This window comes from Anser cygnoides, chromosome 5 (assembly GCF_040182565.1).
Source record: "Anser cygnoides isolate HZ-2024a breed goose chromosome 5, Taihu_goose_T2T_genome, whole genome shotgun sequence".
Lineage (NCBI taxonomy): Eukaryota > Metazoa > Chordata > Aves > Anseriformes > Anatidae > Anser > Anser cygnoides.
The window spans coordinates 28,098,979-28,119,281 of NC_089877.1; the positions used below are offsets into that span (position 1 = coordinate 28,098,979).

The 20,303-nt window shown below is 47.3% G+C and overlaps 1 protein-coding gene across 3 annotated transcripts in view; it reads right to left on the reverse strand.

The window, feature by feature from the left end:
- Nucleotides 1-203: 203 nt before the first annotated feature.
- BMF (Bcl2 modifying factor) overlaps nt 204-20,303 on the reverse strand; it is a 45,796-nt gene continuing 25,696 nt past the window's right edge. For all 3 annotated transcript variants that reach the window (XM_066998560.1, XM_048080619.2, XM_048080618.2), the window contains exon 4: nt 204-392. In XM_066998560.1, the coding sequence (XP_066854661.1) occupies nt 219-392 (174 nt within the window). In that variant the 3' untranslated portion in view covers nt 204-218. The remainder of the gene's footprint in view (nt 393-20,303) is intronic.

Below are 20,303 nucleotides of genomic sequence, written 5' to 3' on the forward strand. Positions count from 1 at the left end.
AAAATGGGTTTTTATCCCTGTCTGTCACACAGCTTGGCATATATCTGCTTACAGCTGCCTGTCCTCACCTAGTCCTTCTGTAAAATGGGCAGATAAATCCTATCTCAAAGGTGTGCTGAGGTTTAAATAACCTACAATTACAGAACACTGCTAGATCTTCAGAAGAAAAAAGCCACTAAAGTGGGAAACTCAACCATTAGTAGTAATGTAAAAGAAGTCTATGTCTGATGCACAGGAAAAAAAGGGATTAACTGATTCAGGTTCAGTTGGCCTCTGGAAGGGGTCATCAGCATGGGCAACCCACCTGGCATCTTCCCACTCCACTTACTCTCCAAGCAGTGCTCTCTTCGCAGCCATCCCGTAGGCAGTAGGCAGGGTGGTAAAACATGCACCTGTAAGTGAGCATAACAAAACAAGATGTAAATTACAGCTTTTTCAGATGCAGACTATCTCACACCTGCTCTGCTGCACTTCATCTTATTCATAAAAACCTACAAAAAAAATTGGGAAAAAAGATGTTGGTCTCAGCCATGTTTTTATCCGCAGAATTTCAGCAGATGTGATCCAGTCACCAGGACATAACTTATGGCGAGGAGCTGGGGGAGAGGTTGCCTTCGCACTGACGGCCACAGTGGGCAATAACCACACTGAGGCCTTGGCCACAATTCACTTGTGCTTCCAGGCCGCTCGGTGGGCTCTGGTTCAGCCCACAGAGAGGCACCCCAGGGACAGGGCCGGCCCAGGCCGCGGTACTCATGCGGAGCCTAGGGCACTTCTCCGAGCTGCAGCCTGCCCCACCGCTCACGAGCAGAGTACACCCAGGCGGGCATAGCCAGCTCTGGGTGCTGCCGGGCCTCGGTGGGCTCGGAGGAGGCCAGCCAGCAGCAGAGCAGGCGGGCACGCGCTGGAGTCGCTCGCCCGAGGGACGCCAGCTCCGCTGCCTGGGCAGGGTTCCTCCCACGTAGGTTAGCAGGCGACCCTTGCTGGGATTGAATATCTCCAGGGTAAAAGTCACCTCTCTGCAGAGGGCCAAACCAAATGCCACTTGAACTTTTTCAAAACATAAAACATGAGGACACGCAAAAATAGTAGTCCGGGAATCTTCAGATGATGTGGGAACAATCCTTACTTTAAATACAAATACAATTTTCTCTAACCTCAGTGCCATGATTCAGCATTTCTAAAGTAAATAATTTACAATAACAAAAGCAAGAAACTAACGGGTTTGTGTGGGATCAAGGTAAAAACAAGTTTTGCAACGTGAGAGAGATGAAAGGTAGATTATCGTGGAAACAGGACATCTTGATCCCACCGCTAGGGAAAAGCTGAATCCTCCACCACAAAACCTAGTCTGAGTCATTGTTTAATGAACTGAGCATTGCTCACAGAAACTCAGCTCTGAGCTCCTTTTTTTTTTTTCAGATAATAAAAACAGTGCTGATATTTTTATATTGAGTTAATGGTCTTGAAGAAGAGCCACAAAATTGTACTTTGCTGTACAAACTCCTACTGAAGAGTAGAAGTAAATCTGAAGGGTAACGAAAAGATTCTGGATGCACTGTTTACATAACCCTCCAAACCTCTCCTTTCCCTCCCACGCTAGCACCTAAACCCGCTTGTGTGCTTGTTGGGAATTATGAGGTCTGTTCTCAGGGTTGCGGGTTTTACTGTACGGTTCAAAGAAAAGCAGAAACCGTTCTGCTCTCTCCTTGTGTTCGCCAGCTCCACTGACACTAAAGAAGAGAATGCCAACATAGCTTAAATCTCAGCAGACCTTTACAGAGCTGCCTCGGTGTTTCCATCCACATTTTACAGCTGGAGAAACACGTTCAAAGGCAGGACCTTGACAATACCAGTGTGCTTTTACAAAAGTGATTCAGCTGCCCTGGAGTTAGCAAGATGAGACCTGGCATAGACAGATCTCCTTTTCTGGCAGCAGAGTCTCAAAGACAGCTGAAAGACCCCCTGCCTACAACCATATCCCAGCAGAGCTAACACTGCTGGCCCAGTATTACCAAGGAGGGATTTTTACAAAAATTTTGTATGGGTGGGGAGAGCTTAAGCAATTTGCCCAGGACCAGAGTACAGGTTAGTGTCAGAATCAGGAAAGGTAGCTAAATCTCTGGCTCCCTGAAGTTGAGGATGTGTGTAGACGATTGGGCTGGGAGCTTGTCATCACCTCTTATGAGGAAAGTGAAAGGGGGAGGCCTCTTGGAGAGCATTAGTGCTTTTATTGCAGAGAGATATTACAAAAGATTGCACAGTGGAACATGTTCCAGAATCAGGAGGGAACTCAACCCTAAATCTTTTGATTCTTTTTGCAGCTGGAAGCATGTCACAGCAGGATCCACTGCAGGTCCTAGTGCTGGAAAACAATGGAGATAAATGGTACAAGAAGCTTTTTCTCATATAAAAACAGCACTTTTTTTTCTCTAACATGAAATTGTTTTCAAACCAGGCCTTTTCCTGATGCTAGGAAAATGACCATGACAAGCTGAGGGATGAGTAGATGTGGCATGTGAAATTAAGGTGAATTTCAGTAGTTAGTTGAAGAGATGTTAGTAAAAATTATACTTCACTACCACTTTGCTGCTGCAGAACCCTTTTTCTTATCTTCCGACTAGGCTTTCTTAATGCCTCCAACACAGATTTCCATACCTGGACTGCAATATTTTGGATACCTGCAACTCTAAAAGTCAGCGAGGAGCAGTCTCAGAGCATGGCTCCCTCACCTTGAACCTCCTTGGATGTGGTCAGGGCGTAGCCAGCCACTGATGTGTGAAAGCCAGCATTTGCTTGCTCACTCATTTGCTTTCAACCTCCACCCCCCATAGCCATTGAAATGTTGCTTTTGGCAAGAAGTGGGGCACAGGGGAGGGACAATTACCACGAGCACTCATTGTTTGCAGAATGTTTTTCTTAATGCCTTAGAAAAAAAGAAAAAAAAAAAGGTCAGGTTGAAAGGTCAGCCGACCTCTTTGTTTTCTTTGGAATGAGAGATTCAAACCCTTCAGAAAATGTTTTATTAGCTCTTCTGAATTTCACTTTCCGCAGAGGTTTTCTCTCCAGGCAATGGTTAGAGGCACCAGCAAGGAGTGCCCACGCTCATCAAGCTGAAGGTGATTTAAGGAGAAGAACAAAATCCGCTCCTTGGCTATGGGAAAGCAATTTTTTGCCTCAAATCTTGTTATAAAAGAAAAACCCTGCTTATTTGCTGTGGAAGAAGGAGTCTGGGGAGGAAGCAAAGGGCTGTGGAGCCAATTTTACCTTAGCCCTGGTCAGCATTAACTGAAATATTCCTCTGGCTGATCCAACAATCACCTACTCACACCAGGTGCATTTGTAGTCTCATTTGTAGATAACAAAAAGTTACATGGCAAGTCCACATGAAGTTGCAGTTGGGATTTCAGCCTCTGAGGATGGGCGCTGAGTGGCAAGGGCACGGCGGTGTCCAGAGGAAGCCATGTAGTGGAGGTGGCATGATAACAACCTGGCATTGAGCACAGCAGGGCTCAGGCTATGCCTCCATGACTGTGTTTCTCTGTGTGGAAAGACACAGAAAATGAGATTCCTCTCCATTGTAAAGGGCTTTCAAAGCTCCTGACAAAAGGCAGTATTCAGAGCTGGAAACTATTATTGTTTTTCTTTGGGGGCATTCAGTTCAGGACAGGTTTCGGATTCAGCAGTAAATGAGGATGAGAAATGCTTGTATTGCCATTTACTGTAGCATACATGTAAAAAAAAAAAAGACTTAATTGTCTTCATATTGGTAACTTTACCGACCCCTACGTAACTGGTCTCTTTAAGCAATCCAGGTAGTTCCAGTTATGATAATGGCACTAAGAAACCCTGTTTTCTTCCTGCTTTTCATTTCCAGGGTTGCAGTCATTGCAATGTAAAAGTCATGGGCCGCAAATAGAGATGTTCCTGCGGTTAGGGCCATCAGAATTGTCCTGTGGCCCTTTGGGACTGAATTCAGAACATCGGTGAATGAGAGTGGTTTAGCAGAGAGCCCCCCTTCTTCGGAAGATGCTGAAAAAGCTAGTTTTTCATTCCTAATTCTCAAAATGCTTCACAGTGGGAGTAGGTATCACCTCTCCTTTCACCTGTACTCCAGTACAGAAGTGCTAGGCCAATCTGATGTTGCTAACATGTTTACAGCTTATTGTGGGGATGTTGTGTGCAAACACAGGAGTGCCTGTGCGTGGCATTGAGCAGACCCATGTCAGAGATACAAAAAGCAGGCCTAAATGAGCCAAAACACCTGCAAAGCATAGTGTGACACTGGGTGCAGAAAGTAGCTCAGCTCTTGGAAAGCAGGACAACTGCGTCAGCAGGGCATTTATGCTGGAGTTAGCCCCCCTGATAAACCTGCTAACTGAAGTTGCTGAAACACTCACCCAGGGTGACTTCGGGGCTTCCAGGCTCCAAGGTGGTGGTTCTTCTGCTCTGGGAGAGAGCTCAAGGGTTCTTGCACCATGGTCCATGAAAACAATGCAGCCACAGTTTTTTTAGATGTGGGAATGGGCTATGACTTTTACCAGCTGTTCACAGTCCTTTGCTATTCACACCTCCTTCACTAATGTGTCTGAGTGACAACCTTTATCCAGCTCAGGAAGTGGATGGGTTAGCAATGGCTCCTCACACACATCAGCCTGCCCCCAGTGCAAGCCACTGGGAGGATTTTCCCTCCTTAGCAGACCTCCTGCTTCCAGATTCAACCCCCATCTGTGAAGAGAAGCCCAGGTAAGTCTTTTCTTTACAGAAGCAAATCCCTTGCCCAAAATAGCACTGCCCAGCTGCCTGGCCCAGTCTGGCCGTCCCCTTGGCAGTACTACCAGGCCCCACTTGACCCAAAGACATCAGAGTCTCGGGTGGTGGGCAGGGCGGGGAGGGTGCACAGTTGTCTACACAGACAGGCATTTTGGTCGACTGCCTCGGTTTGAGATGACAATTTGGATTCTTTGGAGCAAATTTACGGGTTGCAAACCGGAGCGGCGTGAGCCAGGGAGACAGGCACCCCGTGTGAATACGAGCTACAAAAACACAGCCCTGACCCTCTCCGCAGGCAGGGTGACCAACGCCCTGGCAGCTCGGCGAGCGCGTTGACTCTGTTACCTAATCTCCAGCTGTGGGCCCTGCGCCGTGCCAAGTCTCCTTTGGCTCTGTCTAGTAATAATCGTTTCTGGAGGCCCGCCAGGGCCCGCTGCCAGTTCCAGTCACACTCTGCTAATGCGAGAGGCAGAGTTTATTAATTCATCGCCAAGGCCCATTGTCTGGGACGCTGCCTGGCTGTTTATTTACTCCAATATGGTCTGTATTTACTCAGACAGAGCAAGCGAGGGGACTTTGTTTAACTTTGCAAGACCTTCTGCTGGAGGAGACATGTGACCTTACGCAGAACTTCAGATAAATGCTCAGAGCTCGGGAAGGACTTTTTTTTTTTTTTTTAAGTGTGGCCTCAAATAACACCGGTAGCCAGTATTGACAAACTGTAGCAAAGTGTAATAAAGGAAAGGAAAACATAACAGAGTTCTCATCTGAAATACTTTTGTGAGTGTTCTGAAGATAATAGGAAAAAAAAAAAAAAAACAAGCTCGTACCCTAGGCCCGAGGACACGAGACACAGACTTGCGGCAAGGGGAAGGGCTTTGCCCAGAGGGAGGGACATGTCGAGACATGTCAGCCTGAGGCCTGCTCCCCTCCTCACCGGCCCCATGGCGCCCGTGGGCGGCCGAGGGGCTGCTGCAGCAGGCATGGGGCCTGGCGGGGTGCCCTCAGGGCCTGGCGGGGTGCCCTTGGGTGGGAGACCGGCTGTACAGCCCAGCGGGCCTGGGCCATTGGGAGATTGTTTTCGTTCCCAGCTGGGGATTGCCCTCAGTGAGAATTTCTGCTGGAGTAAAGGTGTCTTCTGCTACCGCGCTTGCAGCTGAAGATTAAATGTTATGTTTTCTTCAGGAGTAAAACCTATTTAAGGAATTCCTGCCTTCTTGCCCTTGCTCTCACCTTTGCACTGCTCTCGGTTGCGCCTTCGTTTGTTGTGAAATTGTGCAGTAGACGGAAGCTTTGTGAGGATCTCACTTTAAGAAAGAAAATAAAACAAACAAGCTTTTACTCCTAAGCATGTGGTATTTGCTGTCCTGACTAAAGCTCCCTCGTGCACATGTACACTGCATAAGCTCAGCCCACAGAAAGACTACTGTACTGTTTTAATTCTACTGTTTTATTTAATGTGGTAGAAATGGTGCATGCTTGTACATGTGTATGTGCATACATGTATATACAAGCATACACTGCACGTGTGTATTTGTGGACAATCCCTTTGGGAGTGGGGGTAGGGAAAATACAGCAATCTGTACAGTGCATGCTCTTGTCTGGCTTGTTTTAACTCAGATCCTCTGTGCTATTGTAACACGGTTTTGTATTTAATTTCCTGTGTTTGTAACTCAAGCCAACTTCCAGTGTTGCTTGTGTGAGTGTTTGTTTGGGTTTCTCTGAGGGCCTTTCTTTTGTTGGAAAGTGTGAGGATTTTAACATAGCTGTTAACACCGCACTAAAACGCCTGATCTTGTTTTCATTGGGGCAACTGCTCCAACACCCTTCTGTTGGCAGCGGAGCGGCACTGGTTCTTTCCTCCAGCCTCGGCACGCTCCTGCCGGGGCCGCCACAGGGCCCTAAGGAGGCTTGGTGCCCGTGCTGCACCAGCACCTGAACCACACGTCTTCAGGGCAGCAGCGAGCAGGGCTGAGCAGGTGCATTTCGCTCCTGCAGCTCCAGAGGTGTTCTGGCCTCACCCTGGCACCACTTGCTTGTTTACGGGGAAGCTTCGCAACGGAGCGTGAGGAGAGGGCTGTAACTGTGAGGTTGCCGTGTGAGGGACAGCGCCAACATGGCAGAGGGGCAAGGCACCGCGAGGCTGCCATGGGGTGGTGGTGTGTCCCAGGCCAGAGCGGCTCATGCTGCCTCCTGCCGGAGTGGCTTTTCCAGGTGGTGGAAAGGGGGAAGGTGCAGCAAAAGCTCAGTAACCTCAGGTCTGTGACCTGCTCTGTGTCAAGCTTATCGTCCCTCAAGCTGCGCCTTCCCAAAACACGCAGATGTGTGGGGATCAGACCCTTGGAGGTGGACACCTGGGCTGGGCAGAGCCCAGCACTTCTCTGTCACACCTCACCATCACCCGTGCTCCTCCTGAGGAGCACCTGCTGGGTCAGTCAGAAGTGTGGCCCAGTGCTGTCAGCAAAGGTCCCCATGTATGTTTTCTTTACTGGCCCACTGCAGTCCAGATGAATGAATTTTCCATGCTTTTGGGTCCTGGGGGTGGTATTCCCCAGTGGTTTATTTTGAGTAGCATGCAAATCCTAGAGGATGTATAATCTCATGTTGACCATTGGGCCTCATTTGTGTATTTTATTAGTTAATTTTTAAACACTGACCTACAGCTCTGGATCCATTTTAAAATAATCCAAATTATAAATAAACAGACTGCCTAGCATGGTCTTGGAACAATAAATCAAGAGAAAAACAATTAAACACAACAGAAAAAAAATTGGTCTTGAGAGAAAACAGACACTGAAAGAAGAAAAGGCACACCAACATATATTCTAGAGGGAGAGGCAGAAATAGTATGAGACTGAAAGAAAAAGCAAGCTGAAGAAACTTAGCATGATTTAAAAAAAAAAAAGTTAAAAAAAAAGAACAAATAGAAAGAAGGATTGCATTCAGGCAATAAATAACACAGCATTAGCACGTATGCCTCTGTTAGACTTAATTACAACCAATTCATCTTAATGAAAAATCAATACCGTGAGCAGCTCTTAATATTCACCTTCACTGCTTGTGCCTGCTGACAAAGCCCATGCTGTTTGCTGCAGATAGTGGAGAAAAATGTGAAGGTGGCATTTCACATGGCCAGCTGATCTTTGTGACTGCTGAGTTTGGTGACACAGACAGGGGTATTTTGTTTTCCCTTCAGGAAACGTGTTTATCAGTGCAGTGGGCAACAGCAATTTGTTGCCATTGTGGCCCATTCCGTCATGGACCTGAAAAGTTATACCTACACACAGTCTATTTACTTCAGTGTCATCTCCTGGCAGTAGCCAATACTTCTTTTTCCAGAAAATGCAAGAAGTCTTCTGCAATAATCTGTGCTGAGGAATACTAGTTCTCAATTGCCAATAGCAAGAGTTTGATTTATGCTCTTCATATCACCTCTCTTTAATCTAATGTTAAAAGTCAATGTTCTTGCACAAAACCGCTGAGTTTCATTTACTCAGTCTTGGACTCAGCGATGTGGTAGTGATTCCACAGACTAATTACATACCGCATCTAACAAACAAAGGCAGTGCTTGGCTAGACCAGCAGTGGACTGGTGAAATTGGACTGCTACCAACAGCAATGAAGGGGGAAAAGTCACCACCATCCCCTCCCGAGATATGTGCGCTCACCACTGGTCTGAAAACACGATGACAAACTCTAGATCTTTTTCTAGACCAGTTGGGTCAACAAGCAGAGGACATCCCTCCTTTGCCCTCTGCTTTCCCCAGCAGCACTGGCATTTTCAAAGCACCCATCAAGCTCCTTGTAAAAGAGCATGGAGGACTCACTCCTCTTGAACAAGACCCGCCTGGTGTTTGCTGCCACTGCAGTTCTGCAGTAGAATTTGTACTGCTGAGACCAGAAGGGGGCCTGGTAGTTGTATTAGTTCTTAATCCACTAGACTCATGTATTCCTTGATATAAGTGGAATACAGCACTGTGTCTTCCCTCAGTTTTCCATCCCTTCCCCTCTCACAGGAAGAAAGTCTGACACATCCAGCTGCACTAAGCTCCAAGGACAAGCCCAACTCTTCAGATATCCACAGCAGCTTCAGCTCACCCTGTCCCAAAAGCTCCACACTTGCATCAGCGAACGATTTATATCTTCATGGGGCCCACACTGGGTACAGCACATAACACACAGTCTTTGGCAAGGCCCTTGAAACAAGTAATCCTCAATAGCACAGTGAGCAGACTTAGGCAAAAGCGATGATTATCACCCACATTTGCCAAACCCATCTCCTGAGTGCTCCAGAATAAGCCTTGAGCTGGTCTCAGGAAGTAGGCGGGGGCTCAGGACCCTTTTCCAGCAGTTCATAGCTTGTCCTATGAATCACTGAGCCTTTCAGTGATGCTGGTCCCACAGCTAAATGTGCTTAGAAACATGTTCTTCTTTTCCTGACTCATTTTCCTAACCTTCCTGCGTGAGTCTGTGGGTTTACCTGGCCCACGCTCATCCCTGTACCTTCCAGCAGCTGCGCCTCAGTGCCTTCACTCTGCAGTCAAGAGTTTCCACTCAGCTTTCTGAGAAGGAGGAGCCTGTTTCTCTGAGCTCTGGCTAAGCAAACCTTTTTCCCAGAATGTCCACCTGTAAGAACAGCTATTTCAGGTGAACACTATGCTATTGTGTGTCAGACCACACCTGACAGGGACGTGAAGCAGTCAAGGACAGTAAACAGAGTTGTTTCCCCATATCCTGGGCACTTCATGAGACAACTCTTCCCGCACCCGCCTGCAAGCAGGGGAATTCCCAGTGGGACAAAGATGGATATCTCCAAGTCCCAGTACCTTAACACACAATGGAAGTGGTGCTGCAGGCTGGGGAAGCGGCACCTCAGTAATGGATATGGGATCAGTAGGAACTAGTCTGCTTGCTCTGGATTATAGGAACTGAACTGAAGCACCAAAGCCTCAATTTCGGTATTCCAACTGAACACCCTAAATTATATGTGTTGAATAATGAGTTAAATACCATTTGCAAACCACTTTGGGATCCCTCCTGCAGTGCAGTGAGCTGTATGGTGCAGCTGGCTTTCCCAAATGTTTAACCAACAGGACTGATAGGAGCAAATACTCAAGGATTTACTTATGTGAAGTCTGCAATTGTGAGGCTACCAAAGCACTTGGCAAGCTGAAGGGCAAAATAAAGGATAAATCAGTGTGTACGATGCATTCGTGGTTGTTTCCTTCTGAGAAGCAATGGCCTGCCTGTCTTGGCACAGTGCAGCATCTTGGAGCATAGTATCCCAAAGCATGCAGCTATTTCCATCAAAGAATGCTCTCCAGTGTTAATATCTGTGACAGACTATAGAACATGTTTGTCCCTGAGCCCCACCATACAATGCATTTAGCACATTAAATAATTACAAAGAGAGGCTTGAAAGCAGAAGTAAATGTTCGTAGACACCCAAGGCATGCCTACACTGCAACCCAAAGGCATGACCAGAGGTTTTGTAGCTGTGCGAGAGCTAGCTTTAATTACCTGGCTCAGGTACTGATAATGCAGTACAGATTAGCTGCTCAAATATTTACAGGTTTCTCAGGCCAGTTTTCCATCCTATGCTGAGTCCCACATCGCTACCGGTTAGACTGCTAGTTCTGGCAGTTCTGCCTAAACAAGCTGTACTCCACCACTTTCCTGAAGCAGAAACATGTACTCAGGCTTTCGCTTCTAGGTCAATGATTAGAATTTAGTATAACGTGGCATCAAGTACAAAATCATCTGAAAGTCCCAACCTACATGCCACCAAGCTCTTCCCATTATCGGTTTTCTCCTGAGTACTCTCCAAAAGAACGTGGGGTGAAGTTTCTCGAAAGGCAACCACAGACTTGGCCTCGTGGATAATGTGATGTCTCTGCCCCTGGCGTGACGCATCGGGTGCCTTCCACGAGTGCTGCAGTTATGGTCAGCATGTTGTTTGCAGATATATGTGCAGGCCAGATGGTGCTGGATCCACAGCCCCTTAGCCTGCGTAATATAACCAAAGTGTCTCTCACATTGGGCTGTAGTCAGACAAGAGCCTCCCTAAGCCACATCAGAGTGAAGCAACATCTTCAGCCCGGAGATAACTGCTTGGGAAGCCATTTCAAAACCAGTGTCCACACAGTTGGATGCTGAAGATGCTTCCTGTCCTGACACCTGACAAGGACAAGGGTGTTGTGGGTGGCAAAAGCATTGGGTGCAGCTCTGCAGTGGTACAGCTGGTGACGAAAAAGTGCTTCTTGAGCATTCAAAGACCAAACCAGAATAACAAATAACTGCTATAACGGGCTGAACTGGGGACTCCAAGTACCTGTCGCATAATAGTGCTTGGAAATGAATGGCCTCTGGAAGCACTGAGTAAACAGGTCAGAAGGTTCAGTGACTTCACGCATTGGAGAGAATAAAAAATTCACATTAAAGAATGAGGAGAAGCCAGATAGCTCTCCTTGCTGACAACTAAACAAAGGCCAAAATGGCAGCACCAGCTTCATGCTATTGGGGATTCAACACCGGGCCTTTCAGCACGGCCCCTGAGCACCTGCTATTGCTTTGTTATCTCTTAGGGGAAAGGACTGGTGCTTATTTTCTGTATTTCCAGCTACCTCTGCCGAGGTTCCAACTGCCTCACTTTTCTTGCACAAGCAGCGAGAAGCAGTTATTTGCTAGGTCAGCTTTAGATCCCTGGCTTCTCTATGAATCTCTCACTGGGCTACTTCTATTCTCAAAGAGCCTTCTAAATAACATATACAGTTTCAAGCCAAAAGGGAATTATGCTGTCCAGGCAGCTGTGGTTTATTTGTGTCAAGGTGGGGGCACTAATGTGTATTTGGCCATTCGGAATCACAATTCTTTCAACGTCTTCTAAATCTCAGCTTCATCATTCCTACAGAAACAGTGTCTGGTAACTATTCCAGCAGCTTAACTATTAAAATGCTGGAATCGGTTTCCTCTTTCCCTGCCTTTGTGTACATGTTTTTTTTTTTTTCCCAACAGGTTAAAACAAAGCTTGCATGTAATTCCCCCTCCTAGGATCAATGTGGTAAAACTTACCATTTTCATGCAGCGAGGGACTTTGATGTTAAAAAGTTGTGTGTAAGATTATTTCTTTGAAAAGCTGAAGTTTCTATGCTGCTATCACTTCTCCAACTAATATTTCCTTCTGTTCTCTAAATTTTCTTTCCTTAAAGCCTTCATTTTGTGGCCCTGCCAAGCTGTCTATATTTTCTTAAATTCTCATTTCCTCTGGCACTCATTTCTTGCTTATAGTTACAGTAACTTAAAAAAAAAAAAAAAAAGAAAAAAAAAAGAAAAAAAGATTTTGCACTGAGCCCAATTTCCAGTCTGTAATCTTCTTTTTTAATATTGCTTTACCACCCTCTTTATTCTCATGTTTCTGCCTGCTGCAAATTTACCTGATAGGTTTGGAAACTATTAATTCTCTTCATTTTCAGAGCCGTTCAAAAAGAACTAAAGAAGAAACATCCTGGTCTGAGTCCCTTTATTAATTTCTGTTTGCGGTGCCAAGTCTGTTTGTGCTTTGCTCTTGCTGGCTACTCGGGGTACCCCATCTCTCCTCTCTTATGCCTCGCTGTGTTTTCCACAGTACCAGCATTTCTGTGCTACTCTGTGTCTTACTTCCTCGCTGCCTCCCCCGGTATAAGCAGGGTGTGTGTGTGTCTCGTCAAAGCTTAAGGCCAGCTCCTGCAATGGATGGGAGCTTTTTGGGAGAGCTGATCACCTCTTAGCACAGTGCTGAATTAGGTGTTCAGTGCGCCAGGATGGATGGAAAGATCCTTTGTGGCTCAAGATTTTTCTGGGCTACATGAGCATTCCCTGCTCATGCAGGAAGTGGCAGAAAAACAGTGTTAGAAAAAAGCCGTGAAAGTAGCACTCTTTTCTTATGGGGCATTAACAATATAAATTAGGTCCAAAGATTTCATTTGTAATAGTATCAATTTCCTCCATTAGTCCTAGAAACCTAAAACACTTTTCGAAGTATTCTGTATCTTCACAATACAGTGAAGAAATGAGTATACTTTGGTCATTATTTACAGAGATAAGTGAGTCATCAGATGTTATTGCTCGGACTTTCAAAACAACGAGTTCATACTTTGTGCATTGAGTTCTCCGTGCGCTTACCATAATTGCAGACTTAATCACAGCAAGGATAGACGTAAGCAGGAGGCAGAGTCCAGGACACTCCCATTTCTCCGAAAACAGGGAGCCCGTGGTGGTGGGGGGCTGGGGAGGACCTGGGCATCCAGCTCCCTCGGGACTCACAAAAGACCTGCGCTGCCTTCATTAATGTAATTCTGTGGTCAGCACTTGTAGAAGAGTATTTTTGCTTTTTCAGTTTGCAGAAAAAAAATAGCAGCAAGAGGGTCTTATTTTCCCATGAAGAGTAAGAGGAGGAACATAAGGAGGCTTATGGTTTGGCTGCACCACACCAAAATTACCTGTGACAGACTTGAGAGTGGAGAAGGACACCCCTGAGGGGGAGCAGAGACAAGCAATGGGAGGAGAAATAGGAGATCCTCATCTACTCTTTGCCCAGAATTGTATCTCTCCCCCTTCTTTACCATTAGAAATATCTGGCATCTGCAGTACACTTCAGCCAGACAAGGGAGCTTACCCTTCACGATGCCTGAGAGGTCCCACCATGAGCAGTAACAAACCTCTGAAGCAACTCCAGGGAAACTCAGATGTGGGCCATGGAAAGGCTGAAGAACTGGAACTGGGTGAGCAAGCAACAGAGACGTACTCTGGAGTGGGAGTAGAGGGGAAGGAGAGGCAGAGGAGAGAAAATCCTAATTGCAGAGCTGAAAGGCTGGCTTCCTAGGGCTGTCCTGATTGCCCGGGGAAAATAAGAAGCAGGAAATGACCAAGGTTTAACCTTGGGGACCTCAGTGCAAGCGAGAGCAGGTGGCAAGAAGCTGCAGGGTGCCACCACCAGCATGAGACTTTGCTGCCCCTTTGAAACCAGCGCGTGCGAGGAACATCCCTCTGCTCCTGATAGCTTTTAAATTTACATACAGCAACTGAAACTTCAGAGCTGCTTGCCTTCAGCTGTTGCGTTTTCACTTCTAGCGGGAGAAGTGGTACTCATAAAGCATACTGCAGCTTTGTTTACTTCTGACAGTAAGAACAGCTTCTGTTTGGAAAGTCCACCCCAACCAGCCATCCCGTGTATTTTCAGTAAGCTTTTCTGATCAAGAAGTATTAGCAAACAGGTCCAAAAGCCAGAGGTAAATCAAGCTGCTCTACATAAAAGAAAAGGACATTCATTTTTGTCTCCATTTTAATATCTTTTGCTCTGGCGATGAAGGAGCTGATTCTGTTTTCAATTTTACATGTACTTATCATCTTGCTGACTTGAACTGTTGCAGAGAGAAAGAGAGTCTAAGCTCCAAGCAGGGAATTACTTAGCAATAGCATCTCCTTTTGGAGACAAATCAGGAAATCTCTTTAGGGTTGGGTTAGGAAAAGGTGGTCAAGCATAAAGAGAAGGCAAACGTATCCAGCAAAGACCCCCAAGGTGAATCCTCCTTGGCTACCAGCCTAAATCACGGTGCTGTGCTCTGACGAAGATCTATTACTTTATAAGCATAGTACATTAAAGTTTTCTGAGTCGAACACCCTCAAGCCATCTTCCTGCAGCTTCATGATTTTTCTGTGTATATTCTGCGTACTGCAAAGGAAGACAAAAAGCACAGTGTGTAAGAGACTTGTAGGGGCACCCACAAGCTGGTCACAGGAGATACACCAGTGGGAGCTGAGGTGCACTCTCCTGGGCAGAAATGTTTGGGTGGCTCTTCCAGAAAGGGCCACGGGGACTGTGCAGAGCTGTTCCCGAGAGACCAGATTTCTGGGATATTCACAGATCTTGATGGGGAGTGAAAGCTTTTGATAACTCTATAGGAACTTGGCCTCTGCGCATTTTTTTTTCTCTCTCTCTGGATAAAGTCTTGGCAGCAACTCGGAGTCTATTTTAAACAAAGCCAGTGATTTCTGGAGAGATGGAAAACACATGAAGGGCACAATGGAAAACAAGCAGAAAACCTGACTGCAGGACAGAGGGAAATGAGAGTGATGAAGAACACTGCTTCCTCCTCCGGCAGCGGGGCAGGACAAAGTCCCCTGCACTGTACACCGCCCCTCAGGGGCTTCTCACCGTGCTGCCGTCATGGGTCCTGCTCAAAACTCAAAGGTTTCCCCTCGGAGCTGCCCTCCCCATGCTGGGGATCCATGCTGAACATCCCTCCTCCTGCGCGCCCAGTTGCTGCTGGCTGCAAGAGGTGGCAGTCCTGACAGAAGAAGAGAGCACGAGTCACATACAGCTATGCAAAGGTCAGGTCCATTACAAAAGCTCTGGTACCCCAAACAAAAATATGTTATCTACAGAGAATGTAATTATGGTCAAAGCCATACATCCGACCTAGCGCCAGGAAAGTGCTGTTTGTAACTGTCAGCGTGTAGAGAGATGAACCTGTAATTTATGTATGTGAAACGTTATAATTTCTGATCCAGAAGCCTCCTTTCCCGTTGAAAAGCTTCGTCACTTGGATCATGTGGGATATCCACACAAATCCTTTTACTGAGCTCAGTTTAAAAACATTACGTACGTGAGCAGCACAGCCAGTGGGACATGCTCAGTGGCCTGTCCTGAGCAGCATCCCTCCTGTCCCTGACACAAGGTGCTCCCAGATCGCTCCCTGCAGAGCCTAGTGGGCCACCAGGCTGGCCCCAGGACCAGGTGCTGCGTCCTCCGAGCCTCCCTTGCCCTCACCTGGGGGCACCAGGACTGTGCGCCGGGGACCTCCAGCAGGCAAATAGCGTGGATAAGCAACTCACAGAGCCTCACGTCTGTCTGTAGGTCCCATCTACACGATCCATATGGTCAACTGCCTCCGTTGCTTCCCTTACATGCAAAACATTGCTATTACATGCCAGGTAATTTCTGCCTGCACTGTAACCTCTCTGGGACAGGGAGGCTATCTTTGCTTTGTTTTGGAAGGCACCCAACTTACTTTCAAGCATTCAACAAGCAGTCAAGAAATGATTCAGATGGAGGAGCAGAAACATAACTTGCCCAGGCTTGACAGCGTTTCTTTATCAGTTCCCTGTTCAAATCAGCTTGGGCTGGCAATGACTGAAAGTAGTGACTGTCTGGATAGTGTTTGGTAGCCCGCAAAAACCGTTGCTGTTTTGTTATTTTGGTGCAATCCTTTCAGGAGGTGTCCACAATACAAAAAATTCTATCACGTCTGCTACTGGTTGGTGTCCACAGACACCATTCCAAAAGGCAGATCAAGGACTGAATAAGCACGAAAACTTTGGAGAGAGGAGCAGATGAAGGATAAGATATATTAGGTTTGGCAACACTATAACCTACCACAAATTTAAAATTATGAGTCAGACTCAAAAACAAAACAAACAAAACAAAAACAAAAACCACTAAAAAACAAGACTAGAAAATGCTTTTAAGAATCTTTTTCTTTTTTGTACTGCCTTCCCATTTCCAGTTCTACCTGCCCACTCCTAGGGTCCCTGTCAGTTTACTAACAGTGCCAACTCGCCAGAATTTCTTGCAAGTGAGACAGCTTTGTTGAAAGTCAAACATCAGAAACCTTCCTGCTATTCTTGGCTCTGGGAGCAGATTGTGGTCTAGTGGTTACAAGCATCATGGCCAGCTGAAACACACCCATGTTTGGGTCATCTGCAAGACACGAACCATGGATGTCTGGTTGCAAGAGCACAAATTTCCAATCCTAGGGCTAACAAATCAGTTGCTAGCACAGAAGTAGGAACAAGGTCAAATTGCTTCACAAGGTTTTCTTGCAGAAGGGTGACAACACGGATCGTAGAAGGCCCTAATTTGGGATTTCCTTTTAAAAGGCTATGTAGCGAATAGCTGAGATGCAGTTTTGTGACATAGATCTGGATCCTGTTCCAAGTCTTGCTCAAAGTGTTCTCGAGTCTCTTAGCGGTCAAGTGGACTGTTAGCCCCCCAAAACCTTAATACATGGCTCAGCAAGCTGAAAGGTGTCTCAGGCAGCACAGGTGCTGTGAATGAAACTATGGCTGACAAGGCTCTGCGTGGGCCTACCTCTTTCAATAGTTCGTTCCCCTGGACTGTGGGAAGATAAAGCTTTTATATTGTCATCAAGAAAATTCCTGCAGCAAAGGAAAAAAACACATTCTTTATGACAACTGACAACACTGGGGTAGCACAAGGATGTTTGTGCTTGGACTGTCTGCGGTGTGTTTACCTGAAGATAAACAGAAGTCTCCATACTTTCCACTGAGATTGCCACCCATCATTAAGTTGAAAAAAATTACGATACCAAAAGGTAGGGCACCTTTCCTAATGTGTTTTAAGGGCACAGGTTCTTAAATGAGGATTTGATGACCTGTTTTTAAACCCACTTAGGACATGTTTTTTCTCCATATAGAGCACACATTCCTCTACCTCCTCTGGTAAGCATACAGAAAAGTGTTGAACCTTTCAGTACAGCCAATTAATCACTAGCTGGCAAGATGAAGAAGTGCTCTGGAAAAGTACCAACTCAAAAAAAAAAAGAGACATTAGAAACCATATCTTATCACAGACAAAGAAGTGCAATGTACAGAAGTAATGTCCCATTATAGAACACTGTCTGTTCTGAGATTAACAAAATGCACTGCCCTGTTTTACACAGTGATGAAACAGCAGAGGCACCAAGACAAAGAGAAGTTAATATCCTAACTGTGAACCTTCCAACACTCAAAGTTCAGGTGCCCAGCCAGTCCTTCAGCTCCACTGCCCTGGACTGGGCACCTGAGCTGCCCCTCAGGCAACGTAAGGAGCAGAGGATGCCTAAGAGCAGAGGCCACCCCAGCCGGTGTCCTCAGTGGGGAGCCACCTGGGAGTGCCCTGAGGCACAAAGAAAACATGGATGGTGTCCAATAAAACACTTCTCTCTAGACTTTGAATACCTCAGGAGGGAGCCTCCCTTGATCAGTGTTCAAAGACTTGAAGCCTCAAATTCATCTGACAGTAAACAGTAACTGGAACATGGATTTCTACACTCATGTCATGCTTTCCTAGCCTTAAGGTTGTCATATTCACTCTCTTTCCCTGGTCACTGGCCCCAGAAATATCCAAGTGTTACAGCTTCAGCAGAAGTTCAGAGCAACCCAGCCTGACCAGTTGCATGTGTAGGGCACTCTTCTGGGAGCAGAGAGCACCGGGCTCAGATCCTGTCTGGCAACAGATCACAGCTCCAAATGAGTTACTGGCTGACAGAAGAGAAAAAATCATTGTCCCCTGCATCTTTTGTGAAGATGGTGTACTCTAAAACAGTCAACACTGGGAGGTATCTCAACTGAGAGAGGCAGAGCAGCACAGGCTTGCTAGACCATACAAGACTTCGGCATGAGATTGGTCCTGAGAGGCTCAGTGCTTCCAGCAGAATTTTAGGCATTTGGGGAACTTGAATATAAAATCCAGGGTTAGGCAGCAGCTGAATGAGACCATGGATGTGGACTTCAGTACCAAAAGGGACAGCTAGGCACCTATGCCGCTTGCTGGACCTAATTCTGTCTTCTGTTACAAGAGAGCTTAATAACCAGGAATAATAATTCCTTTTCCCACCTTCCGTTCGTTTGTCATAACCACCCCAACAAAGTGCCAAATAGGTTGGCTGGCTCCAGGCACCATTAACTAAAGACCACAACCTGGTGGGATACTAGCAATTGTAAGCCACATCTAAGCAAGGGGGGTGGGAGGGCTACTCACCCAGACCAGCTTCTTTGGTGGCTGGTGCAAAGCTAGGAGCTCTGTTTCGGTTCCTCTTTCAAAAAGCAAGTGGGAGTGAGGATGGAGTTACTGTGGGTGATGCTACCTGAAGGACCTGTGCCTAGTTCATGTGGAAGCACAAGGACCGCAGAATGTCACGTCAGAATAACAGCTAACAGCATTAAACTTTTCTCCCTCTGATACATCCCCGATTGATTTAACATTTGCTCATGTTTGGGCACAACTCAAGGAACCGTTTGATTTCCCCAGTTATCTGCTCCCAGAAACCATGCCTCATGATCATACAGGGAAGAAAACGAAGGGAAATGTTTTACTCCATCCGACTTTGCAGCAAGGAATGTCGCGTTGCTGTTACTGGCGTAACCCCGTGCAGGGATGTCGCTGTGCAGGAGCACAGCCGCGGCTGCTGGGCCCGTGGTGCTCGGTGGTGGAGCCAGGTTGCTGAACTGCTCCCAGGGCCCACGTGCCAGGCCTTGCTGCTGGAGCATCATCCCTCAGCCTGCCCTGGTCCGTGCAGAGCTCAGCCCTTGCTGCCTGCCCCTTTGGACACCGTTGGTGGCCCTTGTTGGGGTGCCTGGGGCTAAAGACGTGGAGAAGTTCTCCTGAGGTCTCTAACATGCACAATGGGCCCTGGACTAAGGCAAAGGAAACACAGCCTATGCAGAAGCAGGGAGCACCCTCAGGACAGCCCTTCTCCTGCTGGTTTCAGAGCTCCTGGGGCTTCATCCACTGCCTGGCACAGCTCCAGGGCCACTCGCCTCCTTTCAGCCCAGCTCTGTAGCCAGCAGCTACAGAGGCAGCCTCAGCAGCACTGAGGCTCTCCTTGGGGCAAAATGGCCTGTGGTGTCCCCTCAGGGACCACTGTCCTCGCGGGGTCACTGCTGGCCCTGCTGGGGGACCCAGCAGGTGGGGTGCTGTGCAACCCCAATATTCTGCGTTTGTCAGAAAAGCTGTCTGCGAGCGCGCTGAAGACAACAGGAGGCTTTGTCGAGGAGTTCAGTGAGCCCTGAGGAGCACCAGCTATGGAAATGACTTCGGTAAGGTTTCCTTGCAAGGTGACACAAGGACATAAAACTAGGGTATTGGAGTATAATTAAGAGAAAGGTGTTAGGGTGGATATTGGTGAGATACCTTCTGTCAGAGAGATTTATTAGGAGGTACAACAGTATCCTGAGGGAAATGGTAGAAAGGCACTCACTTGGGATATTTAAAATTAGATTAATGGAAGTGCTCGCAAACCTGCCATAGGGAAGATGCTCGCGGTGACAGGCAGGGTGAGCTCTGTGCCCCACTCCTGCTGGAGGGGGCTGTGGGAGTGCCAGGGGAACCCAGCGAGGCTGCTCTTGGCTGAGGAGCTCCAGGAGGTGCAGGACGAACTATTGGGAAGGCGCTGAAATCATTTCTATAAAAGCAGCGTCACCGCACCTCCTGCTTTTAGCCCCTACAAAACGATGAAAGGAAAGCGGGAGCAGAGCAGGAGGGCGGGGAGGGGCAGAGCGGCCCGGCCCTCCCTCGGGGCGGCCGTGCCCCCAGCAGCACCCGCAGAGACCCGCAAAGGGGTGGAAAGACAGGGAGGTCTCACAGGTGCGGGTGGTCCTGCTGCTGGGCACCTGCACGTGGTGCCGGCTGCAGGAGGACGGCCTGGCGGTGCTTCAGGCCTGCCCGTCGGCCTGTCCCGAACTTCTGAGCCCCGCTCACCCTGCCTGCACCC